Below are 17,603 nucleotides of genomic sequence, written 5' to 3' on the forward strand. Positions count from 1 at the left end.
AGGTGACCATAGTTGTTGAAACACAACCTGAACCCAGTACAGTTAGTGAGGTAGTTCCATCGCAACCACTATCTTGGTCGTCTATCGTCTCTCACACCACGGAAGTTACGACAAATGTATCGGAGACCCACTTGACTGAAGAACCTAAACCTTTAGAAGAAAAACCGAAAAAAACAAAAAGCAAAGAAGGAAAAGAAATCTAAGGTTGTTGTAGCTCCAGAGCCCATCGTTGAGTCCGCAGTTCCTGAAGCCATTGTTGAACCCACTGTTGAAATGACTTTTGTTCAAGAACCAGTGGTTGAGGTCACCACAATTGTTGAGGACGTAACGCCTGAGATACAACCGGAACCCACTCCAGTTAGTGAGGAAGTCCCATCGCAACCACTATTATGGTCGTCTATCGTTTCTCAAACCACGGAGGTTACGACAAATATAACAGAGACCCGCTTGACTGAAGAACCTGAAGATCAAAAACCTTTGGAAGAAAAACCGAAAAAGCAGAAAGCAAAGAAGGAAAAGAAATCCAAGGTGGTTGTAGTTTCAGAACCCAATGTTGAGTCCGCAGTTCCTGAAGCCATTGTTGAACCCACTGTTGAAGTGACTTTTGTTGAAGAACCAGTGGTTGAGGTGACCACAATTGTTGAGGAAGTACCGCCTGAGATACAACAGGAACCCACTCCAGTTAGTGAGGAAGTCCCATCGCAACCACTATCATGGTCGTCTATCGTTTCTCAAACCACGGAGGTTACGACAACTGAAACAGAAATTCACTTGACTGAAGAACCTAAAACTTTAGAAGAAAAGCCGAAAAAACAAAAAGCAAAGAAGGAAAAGAAATCTAAGGTGGTTGTAGCTCCGGAGCCCATCGTTGAGTCCGCAGTTCCTGAAGCCATTGTTGAACCCACTGTTGAAGTGACTTTTGTTCAAGAACCAGTGGTTGAGGTCACCACAATTGTTGAGGACGTAACGCCGAAGACAGAATCAGAACCCACTCCAGTTAGTGAGGAAGTCCAATCGCAACCACTTACTTGGTCGTCTGTCGTTTCTCAAACCACGGAGGTTACGACAAATATAACAGAGACCCGCTTGACTGAACAACCTGAAGATCAAAAACCTTTGGAAGAAAAACCGAAAAAGCAGAAAGCAAAGAAGGAAAAGAAATCCAAGGTGGTTGTAGTTTCAGAGCCCAACGTGGAGTCCGCAGTTCCTGAAGCCATTGTAGAACCCACTGTTGAAGTGACTTTTGTTCAAGAACCAGTGGTTGAGGTCACCACAATTGTTGAGGACGTAACGCCGAAGACAGAATCAGAACCCACTCCAGTTAGTGAGGAAGTCCAATCGCAACCACTTACTTGGTCGTCTGTCGTTTCTCAAACCACGGAGGTTACGACAAATATAACAGAGACCCGCTTGACTGAAGAACCTGAAGATCAAAAACCTTTGGAAGAAAAACCGAAAAAGCAGAAAGCGAAGAAGGAAAAGAAATCCAAGGTGGTTGTTGTTTCAGAGCCCAACGTGGAGTCCGCAGTTCCTGAAGCCATTGGTGAACCCACTGTTGAAGTGACTTTTGTTCAAGAGCCAGTGGTTGAGGTGACCACAATTGTTGAGGACGTAACGCCTGAGACAGAATCGGAACCCACTCCAGTTAGTGAGGGAGTTCCATCGCAACCACAATCTTGGTCTTCTATCGTTTCTCAAACCACGGAGGTTACGACAACTGAAACAGAGACCCGCTTGACTGAAGAACCTGAAGATCAGAAACCTTTAGAAGAAAAACCGAAAAAGCAGAAAGCAAAGAAGGAAAAGAAATCCAAGGTGGTTTTAGTTTCAGAACCCAACGTGGAGCCCGCAGTTCCTGAAGCCATTGTTGAACCCACTGTTGAAGTGACTTTTATTCAAAAACCAGTGGTTGAGGTCACGACAATTGTTGAGGAAGTAACGCCGGAGACAGAATCAGAACCCACTCCAGTTAGTGAGGAAGTCCAATCGCAACCACTTTCTTGGTCGTCTGTCGTTTCTCAAACCACGGAGGTTACGACAAATATAACAGAGACCCGCTTGACTGAACAACCTGAAGATCAAAAACCTTTAGAAGAAAAACCGAAAAAGCAGAAAGCAAAGAAGGAAAAGAAATCTAAGGTGGTTGTAGTTTCAGAACCCAACGTTGAGTCCGCAGTTCCTGAAGCCATTGTTGAACCCACTGTTGAAGTGACTTTTGTTCAAGAACCAGTGGTTGAGGTCACCACAATTGTTGCGGACGTAACGCCTGAGACAGAATCGGAACCCACACCAGTTAGTGAGGGAGTTCCATCGCAACCACAATCTTGGTCTTCTATCGTTTCTCAAACCACGGAGGTTACGACAACTGAAACAGAGACCCGCTTGACTGAAGAACCTGAAGATCAGAAACCTTTAGAAGAAAAACCGAAAAAGCAGAAAGCAAAGAAGGAAAAGAAATCCAAGGTGGTTTTAGTTTCAGAACCCAACGTTGAGTCCGCAGTTCCTGAAGCCATTGTTGAACCCACTGTTGAAATGACTTTTGTTCAAGAACCAGTGGTTGAGGTCACCACAATTGTTGAGAACGTAACGCCTGAGATACAACCGGAACCCACTCCAGTTAGTGAGGAACTCCCATCGCAACCACTATCATGGTCGTCTATCGTTTCTCAAACCACGGAGGTTACGACAAATATAACAGAGACCCGCTTGACTGAAGAACCTGAAGATCAAAAACCTTTGGAAGAAAAACCGAAAAAGCAGAAAGCAAAGAAGGAAAAGAAATCCAAGGTGGTTGTAGTTTCAGAACCCAATGTTGAGTCCGCAGTTCCTGAAGCCATTGTTGAACCCACTGTTGAAGTGACTTTTGTTGAAGAACCAGTGGTTGAGGTGACCACAATTGTTGAGGAAGTACCGCCTGAGATACAACAGGAACCCACTCCAGTTAGTGAGGAAGTCCCAACGCAACCACTATCATGGTCGTCTATCGTTTCTCAAACCACGGAGGTTACGACAAATATAACAGAGACCCGCTTGACTGAAGAACCTGAAGATCAAAAACCTTTGGAAGAAAAACCCAAAAAGCAGAAAGCAAAGAAGGAAAAGAAATCCAAGGTGGTTGTAGTTTCAGAACCCAACGTGGAGTCCGCAGTTCCTGAAGCCATTGTTGAACCCACTGTTGAAGTGACTTTTGTTCAAGAACCAGTGGTTGAGGTCACCACAATTGTTGAGGAAGTAACGCCTGAGATACAACAGGAACCCACTCCAGTTAGTGAGGAAGTCCCATCGCAACCACTATCATGGTCGTCTATCGTTTCTCAAACCACGGAGGTTACGACAAATATAACAGAGACCCGCTTGACTGAAGAACCTGAAGATCAAAAACCTTTGGAAGAAAAACCGAAAAAGCAGAAAGCAAAGAAGGAAAAGAAATCCAAGGTGGTTGTAGTTTCAGAACCCAATGTTGAGTCCGCAGTTCCTGAAGCCATTGTTGAACCCACTGTTGAAGTGACTTTTGTTGAAGAACCAGTGGTTGAGGTGACCACAATTGTTGAGGAAGTACCGCCTGAGATACAACAGGAACCCACTCCAGTTAGTGAGGAAGTCCCATCGCAACCACTATCATGGTCGTCTATCGTTTCTCAAACCACGGAGGTTACGACAACTGAAACAGAAATTCACTTGACTGAAGAACCTAAAACTTTAGAAGAAAAGCCGAAAAAACAAAAAGCAAAGAAGGAAAAGAAATCTAAGGTGGTTGTAGCTCCGGAGCCCATCGTTGAGTCCGCAGTTCCTGAAGCCATTGTTGAACCCACTGTTGAAGTGACTTTTGTTCAAGAACCAGTGGTTGAGGTCACCACAATTGTTGAGGACGTAACGCCGAAGACAGAATCAGAACCCACTCCAGTTAGTGAGGAAGTCCAATCGCAACCACTTACTTGGTCGTCTGTCGTTTCTCAAACCACGGAGGTTACGACAAATATAACAGAGACCCGCTTGACTGAACAACCTGAAGATCAAAAACCTTTGGAAGAAAAACCGAAAAAGCAGAAAGCAAAGAAGGAAAAGAAATCCAAGGTGGTTGTAGTTTCAGAGCCCAACGTGGAGTCCGCAGTTCCTGAAGCCATTGTAGAACCCACTGTTGAAGTGACTTTTGTTCAAGAACCAGTGGTTGAGGTCACCACAATTGTTGAGGACGTAACGCCGAAGACAGAATCAGAACCCACTCCAGTTAGTGAGGAAGTCCAATCGCAACCACTTACTTGGTCGTCTGTCGTTTCTCAAACCACGGAGGTTACGACAAATATAACAGAGACCCGCTTGACTGAAGAACCTGAAGATCAAAAACCTTTGGAAGAAAAACCGAAAAAGCAGAAAGCGAAGAAGGAAAAGAAATCCAAGGTGGTTGTTGTTTCAGAGCCCAACGTGGAGTCCGCAGTTCCTGAAGCCATTGGTGAACCCACTGTTGAAGTGACTTTTGTTCAAGAGCCAGTGGTTGAGGTGACCACAATTGTTGAGGACGTAACGCCTGAGACAGAATCGGAACCCACTCCAGTTAGTGAGGGAGTTCCATCGCAACCACAATCTTGGTCTTCTATCGTTTCTCAAACCACGGAGGTTACGACAACTGAAACAGAGACCCGCTTGACTGAAGAACCTGAAGATCAGAAACCTTTAGAAGAAAAACCGAAAAAGCAGAAAGCAAAGAAGGAAAAGAAATCCAAGGTGGTTTTAGTTTCAGAACCCAACGTGGAGCCCGCAGTTCCTGAAGCCATTGTTGAACCCACTGTTGAAGTGACTTTTATTCAAAAACCAGTGGTTGAGGTCACGACAATTGTTGAGGAAGTAACGCCGGAGACAGAATCAGAACCCACTCCAGTTAGTGAGGAAGTCCAATCGCAACCACTTTCTTGGTCGTCTGTCGTTTCTCAAACCACGGAGGTTACGACAAATATAACAGAGACCCGCTTGACTGAACAACCTGAAGATCAAAAACCTTTAGAAGAAAAACCGAAAAAGCAGAAAGCAAAGAAGGAAAAGAAATCTAAGGTGGTTGTAGTTTCAGAACCCAACGTTGAGTCCGCAGTTCCTGAAGCCATTGTTGAACCCACTGTTGAAGTGACTTTTGTTCAAGAACCAGTGGTTGAGGTCACCACAATTGTTGCGGACGTAACGCCTGAGACAGAATCGGAACCCACACCAGTTAGTGAGGGAGTTCCATCGCAACCACAATCTTGGTCTTCTATCGTTTCTCAAACCACGGAGGTTACGACAACTGAAACAGAGACCCGCTTGACTGAAGAACCTGAAGATCAGAAACCTTTAGAAGAAAAACCGAAAAAGCAGAAAGCAAAGAAGGAAAAGAAATCCAAGGTGGTTTTAGTTTCAGAACCCAACGTTGAGTCCGCAGTTCCTGAAGCCATTGTTGAACCCACTGTTGAAATGACTTTTGTTCAAGAACCAGTGGTTGAGGTCACCACAATTGTTGAGAACGTAACGCCTGAGATACAACCGGAACCCACTCCAGTTAGTGAGGAACTCCCATCGCAACCACTATCATGGTCGTCTATCGTTTCTCAAACCACGGAGGTTACGACAAATATAACAGAGACCCGCTTGACTGAAGAACCTGAAGATCAAAAACCTTTGGAAGAAAAACCGAAAAAGCAGAAAGCAAAGAAGGAAAAGAAATCCAAGGTGGTTGTAGTTTCAGAACCCAATGTTGAGTCCGCAGTTCCTGAAGCCATTGTTGAACCCACTGTTGAAGTGACTTTTGTTGAAGAACCAGTGGTTGAGGTGACCACAATTGTTGAGGAAGTACCGCCTGAGATACAACAGGAACCCACTCCAGTTAGTGAGGAAGTCCCAACGCAACCACTATCATGGTCGTCTATCGTTTCTCAAACCACGGAGGTTACGACAAATATAACAGAGACCCGCTTGACTGAAGAACCTGAAGATCAAAAACCTTTGGAAGAAAAACCCAAAAAGCAGAAAGCAAAGAAGGAAAAGAAATCCAAGGTGGTTGTAGTTTCAGAACCCAACGTGGAGTCCGCAGTTCCTGAAGCCATTGTTGAACCCACTGTTGAAGTGACTTTTGTTCAAGAACCAGTGGTTGAGGTCACCACAATTGTTGAGGAAGTAACGCCTGAGATACAACAGGAACCCACTCCAGTTAGTGAGGAAGTCCCATCGCAACCACTATCATGGTCGTCTATCGTTTCTCAAACCACGGAGGTTACGACAAATATAACAGAGACCCGCTTGACTGAAGAACCTGAAGATCAAAAACCTTTGGAAGAAAAACCCAAAAAGCAGAAAGCAAAGAAGGAAAAGAAATCCAAGGTGGTTGTAGTTTCAGAGCCCAACGTGGAGTCCGCAGTTCCTGAAGCCATTGTAGAACCCACTGTTGAAGAACCAGTGGTTGAGGTGACCAAAGTTGTTGATAAAGTAACACCTGAGATACAACCGGAACCCACTCCAGTTAGTGAGGAAGTCCCAACGCAACCACCATCATGGTCGTCTATCGTTTCTCAAGCCACAGAAGTCACCACAAACGTAACAGAGACTCACATGACTGATGAAGCTAAGGATCAGAAACCTGTAATGGAAAAACCGAAAAAACAAAAGACTAAGAAGGAAAAGAAAACCAAGGTTCACAGTGTTGAAGAGCTAATGGAGTCTAATATTCCGGTGTCCGTTGCTGAACCGCTTGTTGGATTGAGCATTGTTCAAGAAGATGTAGCTCCAAAAACTGAAACGCATACCTTGTCATGGTCGTCTATTGTTGCCCAGTCTGTTGGGGTTCCACAAGCAATTCCGATGCATGTTGAATCAAAATCGGGAGATATTCAAAACTTTATTGCCCAGGAGCAGAATTTCTCTACGGTTGTGAATGATACAGCCAAAAATCTGAAACCCAAAAAGGAAAAGAAAATAGTGCAGCCTATTCAACAGCCAACCGCAGAAATCGTTTCTGTTCCCAATGTCCACATGCGACAGAGAGAAACTGATGCAGTACCTGAGCCACAAACTTTGTCTTGGTCGTCAATCGTTTCGCATAACATCGATTTGACTCCAACGTTTACTGAAAACCGAGTCATTGAAACCGTCGATGAGATCGTGAGGCCAGCGGACGTTCAAGACAGCATTCCTCAAGAAAGCGAACTTCCCGTTCATGTTGGTGAAAAGAAACAAAAGCCTAAAAAGGAGAAGAAACATAAACAAAATATTGAGACTTCTGTTGTATTCGAAAAGATTCCCGAAACTGAATGCGTTTCTCGGTCTTCAACACCTGAATTCAACATTCAGTTGCCGGCACCAACCAAACCATCAGTGTGGTCATCATTAGACACCTATGCCGAAGTTGTTAAGAAGTCGGGCTACACCAATAATACAAACATTAAATATCAGAAAATTGAGACGAGCGAACCAATCAAGAGTGAACCAAAACATTTAAATGACGAAGTACAGACACATGAAGATCTTCTGGAGTTCCCGGACCCTATCCTTCCCGCAATTGAAGGAGATGAACCACACGACTATATCGAAAAACCCTCTCAGTTATCGTGGAAGGACCTTGTAGATGAGGATGATGTGGTGGAGTCTTGGTATAAGGAAGAACCAGCTTCAGTAGAAACAAAGCCTCAAGAACCAGTACAGGAAAGACATTCAAGAGTCAGCGTAAAGCCGCAAATTCGAATTACCGAGGTAGTTACTGAAAATCAACTGCAATCCGAGACTGACCAAGAATTCTTGGAAATTACTTCAAAGAAACGAAATCGCTCACGCTCTCGTTCGCAACAGTCACAGACTTCTAACTTCGATGAAAAGCCTCAAAAGAAAAAATCAAAGAAACCGAAAAATAAGGTACCTAAAGCACCAACTCAACAGCCTACGGAAACTCCGGAGGATGTTCAGCCCCCTAAGGAAACTGTAATATTTGTAGAAGAAAAGAGTGCTTTAGTACAAAGAAGGGAACCGTCTCCATCCCCAGCTCCTTCTCCTTATAACTCTGGTATGTCATGGGCTGCGATAGCCGCCCATAATGTGCCAGAACCTGTTCAACATATTCGACCCCTTCAAGTTGAGTCCAAACCAACTATCGTTGAAGATGTAAGGAAATCAACAAAAGAGCACACAGTAAACATTCCAATCACTTTTGAAACCAATGAGGCGAAGACTAAAAAGCCGAAGCCAAAATCTAAGCGAAAGTTGCCCAGCGATGTGGTTGATTTTATTAATGCAGAAAAATCTGGTCATCAAGTGGTTGCCTCTAAACCTGATAAAGAATCTAATTTGGGTCCTCAACCTTCACCTAAAATAGTTGTCGAAACTGGATCTGTAATAGTTGAAGATGTCATTAATACTTTACCATCGATGGAAATAAAAACTCCTCTTGCACCTTTTGAAATTGTTGCCGAGCCTGAAGATGAACCAGTTTCTGAGTCACATAAGGAAGTAATTCTTGTCCAAGAAGTTTTAAAGGACGAGCCAATTGTTGAACCTACGACTGTGGACGCATCCAAGACCATTACAACAGTTACCACCACAACAACAACTACCGAAACCATTGGCGAACTTGCTATTCCCGAGGAACCCAAGCAAGCAGTAGAACCGGTGAAGATACCTGAAGAACCCAAAAAGCCAGCGTATGCCGGTCTTCCCGTCGATGACACTTCAAGCTCATGGATGGATGTCTTGGATGAACCCATGAACTTCTCTGACGATGAAGAAGAACCAGTTCCTCAGCAGCAAAAGGATGATACTCTTGTCGAAGAAGATGTCGAGGTTAAGCCAATTGTTGAAGATTCGGCTGTGAACGAGTCCAAGACCATTACAACAGTGACCACCACAACAACAACTACCGAAACCATTGGCGAACCTGCTATTTCCGAGGACACCCTGAAAGTTGAAGGAACAGTGGTCAAATTTGACGAACCAACAAAACCACATACTGAAGTAACACCTATCGAGACACCCCTGGCACCCTTTAAAGATGTAGCAGAAAATAACACTCAGATTGTAGATGCAGTTGATGTGGTTCAAAAACCAGTCGAAACGGTTCATATATCTGCAGACTCTGTGACTACTGAAACCGAGAACACTCCTCTGGCGCCTTTCAAAGTAATTCCTGAAACTAAAGAAGAACCAGTTCCTGAGCAGCAAAAGGAAGATACTCTTGTCGAAGAAGATGTCGAGGTCAAGCCAATTGTTGAAGATTCGGTTGTGGACGAGTCCAAGACCATTAGAACAGTGACCACCACAATAACAACTACCGAAACCATTGGCGAACTTGCTATTCCCGAGGAACCCAAGCAAGTAGTAGAACCGGTGAAGATACCTGAAGAACCCAAAAAGCCAGCGTATGCCGGTCTTCCCGTCGATGAATCTTCTAGCTCGTGGATGGATGTCTTGGATGAACCCATGAACTTCTCTGACGATGAAGAAGAACCAGTTCCTGAGCAGCAAAAGGCAGATACTCTTGTCGAAGAAGATGTCGAGGTTAAGCCAATTGTTGAAGATTCGGTTGTGGACGAATCCAAGACCATTACAACAGTGACCACCACAATAACAACTACCGAAACCATTGGCGAACATGCTATTCCCGAGGAACCCAAGCAAGTAGTAGAACCGGTGAAGATACCTGAAGAACCCAAAAAGCCAGCGTATGCCGGTCTTCCCGTCGATGACTCTTCTAGCTCGTGGATGGATGTCTTGGATGAACCCATGAACTTCTCTGACGATGAAGAAGAACCAGTTCCTGAGCAGCAAAAGGCAGATACTCTTGTCGAAGAAGATGTCGAGGTTAAGCCAATTGTTGAAGATTCGGTTGTGGACGAATCCAAGACCATTACAACAGTGACCACCACAATAACAACTACCGAAACCATTGGCGAACTTGCTATTCCCGAGGAACCCAAGCAAGTAGTAGAACCGGTGAAGATACCTGAAAAACCCAAAAAGCCAGCGTATGCCGGTCTTCCCGTCGATGACACTTCAAGCTCATGGATGGATGTCTTGGATGAGCCAATGAACTTCTCTGATGATGAAGAGGAACCAGTTCCTGAGCCCCAAAAGGATGAAACTCTTGTCGAAGAAGTAGTCGAGGTTAAGCCAATTGTTGAAGATCCGGCTGTGAACGAGTCCAAGACCATTACAACAGTGACCACCACAACAACAACTACCGAAATCATTGGCGAACCTGCTATTTCCAAGGACCCCCTGAAAGTTGAAGGAACAGTGGTCAAATTTGACGAACCAACAAAACCACATACTGAAGTAACACCTATCGAGACACCCCTGGCACCCTTTAAAGATGTAGCAGAAAATAACACTCAGATTGTAGATGCAGTTGATGTGGTTCAAAAACCAGTCGAAACGGTTCATATATCTGAGGACTCTGTGACTACTGAAACCGAGAACACTCTTCTGGCGCCTTTCAAAGTAATTCCTGATTCACCTGCAGACGATGCGTTTATATGTGAGACATCCTACTGGTCAGCAACTCTCAAGCCAGGTCAAAAACCTGCAATCGACACAAGAGAAGAGGAAAGGCAACACATTGAAGTAGCTATTCCTGACGATTTAGGTATTGCTGAAGTCGCGGTGCAGTCACCCACTGATCAGCCAACAACATGGTCAGCAATTGTCCAAACCGAGACCACTGTGTTCCCAGCACCAGATGTACAGAAGGACAATGAAAAGGCGCCTGATTGGTCCACTGTTGTTGTGAGCAAAACTACCGACTTCCAGGAGCCAAGGCCTCTAAAGAATGTGGTAGATTCGGAGAACATAACGACAACGACAACAACATATGTCACCACAACGGTGACCACACATAAGGATACACCCATTGTGGAGGATGAACATCCGCCTGCAAAATCTTATGTGTCCACCGTGGTAACCAGCCATAAAAATGAACTAGATTTGGAACCAGAACCTGTCGAACTAAATAAACCGGAGAACCTTATCGATAATCTCCATCGCGAGGCCTTCAAAGTACATCCCCAATACGAACTCTTGCACGGACAATATCAACAACTGAAGGTGGTAAATATAATGAAGAACCGTGCATAGAGGAATCCAAAGAAGATGTTCCTTTGGTAGAAGATTATGTGATAATTGAACCCGAAGCGATACCTGAAATCAATTCCGAAATCCTTGCTCTTAATCTTTATCTTGACCAAACCAATATATTGCCCAAGTCTCGTATTGATGTCGACACCATTAGTCAGTTGCTCACCCTTGAAAAGTCAGGTCATCCTATTGTAGAAAAAGAACCTGTTCAGGTGGAAACTAAGAGCGTAGAAATTCTTGTCGAGAAATCCACTGTACAATCGCCTATTGAACCCATAACTGTCGAGCCCCTTGTCGTTGAAACACCTCAATCCCCGACAGAACCCAGTAGACTACTCTGGAACCTCAGTCAAGATGATTTCGTTCAACTCATCAATCACTATAGGCAATCGGCAGGCAATGCTTACGCATTGTTGCCAAGGACAACCACAGACGAGACGAAAGCTCAGGAAACTCAAGACGATAAGCAAAAGACTGACGACATTACAGAAACTGTAGTGATAACCACGACGACCACGATAACCGATCGCGTTGTAGAAAAGACTGAACCAGAAGCATCGTCATTACCAATCATTCCTACCGCCCAGCCATTGACGGCACCATCGGTTGGCAACCTCGAGCAGTTGCGTCTGAATCTGCATCTGGACGATTGGCAGCCAGCTGGTGTCGATGCAGATCTGGCCGACGACTTGTTCGACGGACTCAAACGTGCTGATGTCGCCAGTAGCGAAGCGGAACTCGACAAAGACAAGAACCAGGAGCAACAACCTGACGGTGATCCTAAAAAGCCTGATGGTGTTACTGGAATACCAGACAAGGACGATCATGACAGTGACGATGATGACGACGACGACGATGACGACGAAGAGGGAGGTAAGCCGACTGTGCCAGAAATTCGCAAGCCGAACGACGACGATGATAAACCGAACGACAAGGATCCTGGTAGCGGTAGTAGTGGTAATGTGACCCCCACGCCCGAGCACGATGCCCAGTACGGTCAGAACCGTAGCTGTTCATCGGAGTATAGGTCCACCGATCTGCCGGGCGGTGTGGGTCATTGGCGGGACGACAGTACTTATCTGGCTCTGGAAGCCGAACAGCCTCAGGTTAAGCTAGAGTGTGAACCACCGGCACCCACTGTATCGGGTGTTGAATCTGTACTAACCGAAACTAATGCCACATGTCCCGCCCCCGCCCCCGCCCCCGACACCGTCGCAGCCCCTGAAACCAGTCCCAGTACAACTACTAGTTCCCTTAACGTTACAAACGCACTAATCCAATTGGCAAGCGCCACAACTCACACGCTGTCCGCCAAGGCGAACGCAGCAGCAACAGCCACACACGCAGCAGCGCTGGCAGCAACCAGTGCGCTACTTCCGGTTGCAACGGCCGTAGTCGATAAGCTAACGACGACGACAACAGCACCAGTGGAGACACCAGCAGCAGCAGCAGCAGCGGATGTTGCTGCCGTAGAGCCCGATGTTGCACATGCAACACAGGCAGCCGCAGCAGCAGCAACTCCGGCAGCAACTCACACCGAAACGACAACAACCAGCAGCAGCAGCGAAGAGGAGGTGGCATCGCCCACCGAAAATACTGGTGCGGTACGACGCACCACCACAACAACCACAACCGTAACGACAACAACCACAGTTGAAACGCCATCGACAACTAGCAACACAACGACCACGACAACAACCACAAGCAGCAACGATCTGCAACAGCAACGCCAGAAGGTGAACATCACATTGAGCCTTCGTTTATTCATAATTCTAATTTTTGCAGCTTTTCTGTGTGGTTTCGGTATTTGTTCATGGCTTTTATACGGCAATCGTTCGTGTTGCTGTTGTGGCCAGGCTCCGACCAACGGATGCTGCTGCGGCAACACCTTGCAACACATTGCGGCAGCAGCAACAGATCCGGGAAACTGCCCGCCGTGAAGTTGGTCCGGGCCTGGCCATAATGGCAGTGGATAATGCAATGCCCAACTACTAACGTAAATTGATAATCGAGAACATGTTTGATTTTTATGTTTTTAAGTTTTTCATTTTTATTATGTTTGTATTGTATGTGTTGTTATTGCTAAACGCAGCTGAACGAAAAAGTTACTATACCTTTATAAAAGCACCTAACTTAGACGTAACGAAATATGTAGATTGTTGTAACTTAGTTCCTTCTACTAATTGATATTAACCTTTGTAAAAGCCCAGTAATCACGAGACTACTAATGGTAGTGATAATAATAAAATCGATATTAACCAACTTGCACGTTTTAATACCGAGCTGATCTATATACACAGCGTATACGTAGTTTTCTTCGCAGATTTTTCGCACACCAGAGCACAAGACACTAGCACACATGATCACGCATACTGAGCACTTTTCCCACCCCTCCGCCCGCAAACGCAGTGCCGCCTAGAAGTGTGCAATTACCGGGTTCCCAAATGCAGAAAATGTCCATTATGTGTACCGCACGTATATACGCGTACGAGTTCATTGCCTCGCCTACCGCCCTGGTATCAGGAATTCGCGCGCAGAGTACTCCCTGCCACAGCTATAAATACCCTACCCAACGTTCAGATGCGATCCCATCCCATCCCATGCGATCCCATCCGATCCGATCCCATCCGATCCATGCGGTGCAGGCCGTCTTACTTGCTCGAAAATAGTACCCGTTCATTTTAGAATTTTTAGTCTGCAGTGTGCAATGAACGCGTTGAGTTTGACTGCGAAACCCGCAGAAATATTTCAAGAATCTGAATGTTTTTGTTAGTGCCAGTGTGTGTAAGAATAGGAAAACCAATCTGAAAACAGTTATTTCGAGGAATATTCTGAATTTGTAAATATAACAAAAGAAAGTAAGTCTCTTTGCCATTGCATACATTTATACAACATTAGCTAAAGACCGCCAGTACGAGCCGCATATTTTGGTACTTTTGTCTATCCGCCTACTGCCATTTAAAATAAGATAACTATTTATGCCAAATGCATGTGTTACGTTACTTTAAACGAAGTTAAGTCTTAGAGCTAGTGTTATTTTTAAAGCATTTATTCGCATTCCCCCAAAAAGGAATACATCTTCTTGTATGGCTGTGCATTGCATTCATTTGTATTTTATAAATACCTCATATAATTATTCTACTTCATGTACATATGTTGTATGTGTATAGAAGCCGGCCACAAATATTTACATCAATTGCGTTCTCCAGCAATAATCCTCGAAAATTGCAATCTTTATTAATATTAACACCTTTCTACACCGTCTCCCCAACAACAACATATCACTCACAAAACCATAGGATCTAATTACGCAAGAGCTCGACGAACTGCTCCAATCGCTTTCGAGCGTCGAGGATGGCATCGCCAACATGAACCAGAGCAGCCTGGATGGCATGCTGCACGGATTGAAGGTAATAATATATTAATAATATTAATCTAAGGCCGAAATAACACCACCTTTTGATGCTTGATTCGGCATGTACTCAGCGTAGCTAGATTAATTTCAATTAAATATCTACTCACACCTTGTACATAACTTTTGTAAACGATTTTGGATGCTGGCGTGTGTCGGAGAACTTTAATAACTCAATCGCATCACTCCATAAAGAATCGTACATTTTTTGTCAGGCTGTTTTTGTGCCAACAGAATACCTTTCAGTTGTTAGTTTTGTCCCAGTTGTAGTGGTCGTACCTTTGGCTGTCTAATTAGTACATTTTTGTAGGCCCAAAATCGAATTGTACTATGTTACGTTGATTTATATATATAAACATATTGGAAACCACATATTTCTGAAACCCATACTTTACACGCCCGATGTGCAGCTAATCCAGAGCAATCTCGAAGTACACGAAAGGGACGCCATCGAGTTGAAGAACCAGGCAAAGACATTGCCCACGGATCCGGCTACCGAGCGTTTGCTCAACGACACCGTGGACCGCATTGACTTACTACTACGCCGCACCCAGCAAGGCATCACCATGATAGCGGTGAGTGGTTGGGACCTAGGTCTATGGCTGCCCATACTCATAATCCTTTGTTTCGTTCAGAATGCCATGCATGGTCAGAAGAAGCGCCAGCAGGAGATCGACGAGTACCAGCAACATCTGCTGGAGCTGGAGCAGTGGATCATCGAGGTTTCCGCCGAACTGGCTTCCTTTGAACCCAACGCGGACAGCAGCACGGATGAGCAGGTGCTCAAGTCGCAGGTGGAGAGGAGCCAGCAGTTGCTGCGCACCCTCAAGGATCGCCAGCAGTCCATGGAGGATTTGGTGGAACAGACGCGTCAGCTGCAATCCCATCCCGATGTTGCGCCCCTGGCGGACACGCTGATGGAGCAGTTGCAGAGCATCATTACCATTCTGCGGGAACAGGTCACAGTGGCCACCAAGCGCATCTTCACCATTGAAAAGCGCATCGTGGATTTGCGAAAGGCCAAGAGCGAGGAGGCGCAACGGCAGCGTGTCCTGGCTGATTCACTCATCAAGCCACCAACAGAAGTTCCAGCGCATCCGGCGGATCCAGCGGCGCATGAATCCATCGAGTCCAACGAGAACACCATCGACTCGAGCTCCATGCCCGAAGAGGAGATCAAGCCGACTGGAGTGTATGTGGAGACACAGACATCGCTCAGCCTGCAGCAGCCCCCCGGCTCAGGTGGTGACCACCACGACCGTGGAGGCGCAGACCAGCTTCAAGGAGCCAGCTGTGGAGACCGCAGAGGTGGCTCTGCAAACCCAGAAGGAGCGTTCGCCCACCGAGAACATTATGGTAACGCAAACGGTGCAGCATGGCCAGGAAACGATCCAGATCGACACGACTCGCAACAAGGATGTGCCCGATGAGCCCGAGGATGTGCAGATTGAGGCTCGCTACCATCAGCGACCTAAGGGCGATGTGGATCGCGCCACCGAGCTGATCCTCAAAAATGTACCTCAAGCATTCGAGACCACTTTCGTGGAGCCAGATGACACTACCACCGAGGTGATTGTAGGACCCGATGGCACCAAGCACATAGTGCTCAAGAAAGTAACCCGAACCCGCCAGCAAGTTGTGCAGCAGCAGCAGATCAGCTCGATTGAGACAATTAGCGATTCGGATGGTAACATTGAGGTTCACTCCACGGGTCAGATTAATTTGGAGAATGTGCACACCACGGACACCAAAGCCGATCCGGCGGAGGGCAGTGTCCACACAGTAATCACACAGCAAACGCGTGGTGCTGTTGTGGATTCATCGCAGCCCGAGGGCGTGATTCTGCAGGAATTCGAGACCGAGCCCACTATTGAGACTTACGAAGAAGTGATTACCCCAGGCTCCCAGGCGCCACTGATTCCACTGCAGCCAGGAGATGTGCAAACCCAAGGCACCATCCGAGCAGTAGTGCAGCAGGTGACCCGTAAGGTGATCCGCAAGACGCGCAAGATTATCAAGCGGGTGGTGATCATCGACGGAAAGGAACACATCACTGAGGAAGTGGTCGAGGAGCCCGAGGAAGTGGAGATCACAGAGGAGGAGACGGCGCCGCACATCAACGTAAACATTGTGCGAACCGTTGACGGAAAGGTGGTCAGCGAGGAGGAGTTCCAGCGACTGATGCAGGAGCCCGGAGTTCTAATCGAAGAAGTTGCCACGGATCTGCAAAAGCCGACAGCAGAACCGCAGCAAGAGGTATTTGATATTGAGTCCACCCAAGTCACAACCACCACAAGAACAACAACCGCAACCACACAAGAACAAGAACCAGAACAACCAGAACAACAGACACAACCAACAACAGAAACGACTAGAGAAGCACCAGTAGAGTTGCCAGCACCTCAAGTAGATGTTGAACAACCCGTAGTAGTTGCCACTACCAGTCCCGTTCATGTTCCAGCTGCGGATGTAGTCGAGCCCAGCGACTCCTCGCCGACTGCAGCAGTCGAAGCAGTCGAAGCAGTGGTTGAAGATATCAACGAGATTTGGCCACTGGAACATCACCTCAAACCCACCAACATTGACTTCTCCCAGCACGCCGAAGAATTGGCAGCACCAGCGGCCACAGTTGAGGCTGAGGCCTCCATGCCAGTAGAGGAAATTTGGCCGACAAGTCCAGAAACCGGCAACTCATTGACCCTGGAGCACTATGAGTTCGAGCCACAATCACCTCCTGAAGAGAGCACAAAATCTGATCTAGTTAAGCCCCAAGAGACTGAACCGCAAGCTGCTGCTGAAACTCAGCCAGAAGCCATTACCACTGGAAGTATTACCATTACCAAGACGACAACCACCATCACAAGCTCCACAGAATTGCCGGAGGAAACTCCTGCCCACAATTTGCCTGCAGATGAACAACAGCCTCCTGCATCTAATATCAAGACTGACATTCAAAGTTTCCTTGAAGCCGAACAGACTTTGGCCGCAGCTCTAAAGGAGCAGTCTTCAACTCCGACTGAAGCTTCGGTGGTTGAAGATGTGCAGGCTCAGCCGGAGGAAATTGTTCTGGAGGAGAGGACGGTGGAGATTTCAACCATCAAGACTGAAGAGAATC

General features: G+C 46.2%; 1 protein-coding gene and 1 pseudogene across 1 annotated transcript; both read left to right on the forward strand.

Annotated features, from left to right (window-relative positions):
• LOC26526812 overlaps positions 1-14,362 on the forward strand; it is a 33,575-nt pseudogene extending 19,213 nt beyond the window's left edge.
• Positions 14,363-14,444: 82 nt separating this feature from the next.
• On the forward strand, positions 14,445-17,023 carry LOC113564240. Its single transcript, XM_026979831.1, has 5 exons — positions 14,445-14,486; positions 14,899-15,063; positions 15,124-15,680; positions 15,718-16,744; positions 16,950-17,023. Exons 1-5 carry the CDS (start codon positions 14,445-14,447, stop codon positions 16,959-16,961), a joined length of 1,803 nt encoding a protein of 600 aa, XP_026835632.1. The 3' UTR covers positions 16,962-17,023.
• The last annotated feature ends 580 nt before the right edge of the window (positions 17,024-17,603 follow it).

This window comes from Drosophila erecta, unplaced genomic scaffold (assembly GCF_003286155.1).
Source record: "Drosophila erecta strain 14021-0224.00,06,07 unplaced genomic scaffold, DereRS2 tig00000075-arrow-arrow-pilon, whole genome shotgun sequence".
Lineage (NCBI taxonomy): Eukaryota > Metazoa > Arthropoda > Insecta > Diptera > Drosophilidae > Drosophila > Drosophila erecta.

Excerpts from the sequence above, each read along its gene's own strand:
- LOC113564240 (XM_026979831.1), top strand. The coding sequence starts at position 14,445 with ATGAACCAGAGCAGCCTGGATGGCATGCTGCACGGATTGAAG. Across the intron at positions 15,064-15,123 it reads AAGGCATCACCATGATAGCG|AATGCCATGCATGGTCAGAA; the intron begins GTGAGTGGTTGG and ends TGTTTCGTTCAG. Across the intron at positions 15,681-15,717 it reads GAGATCAAGCCGACTGGAGT|CCCCCCGGCTCAGGTGGTGA; the intron begins GTATGTGGAGAC and ends AGCCTGCAGCAG.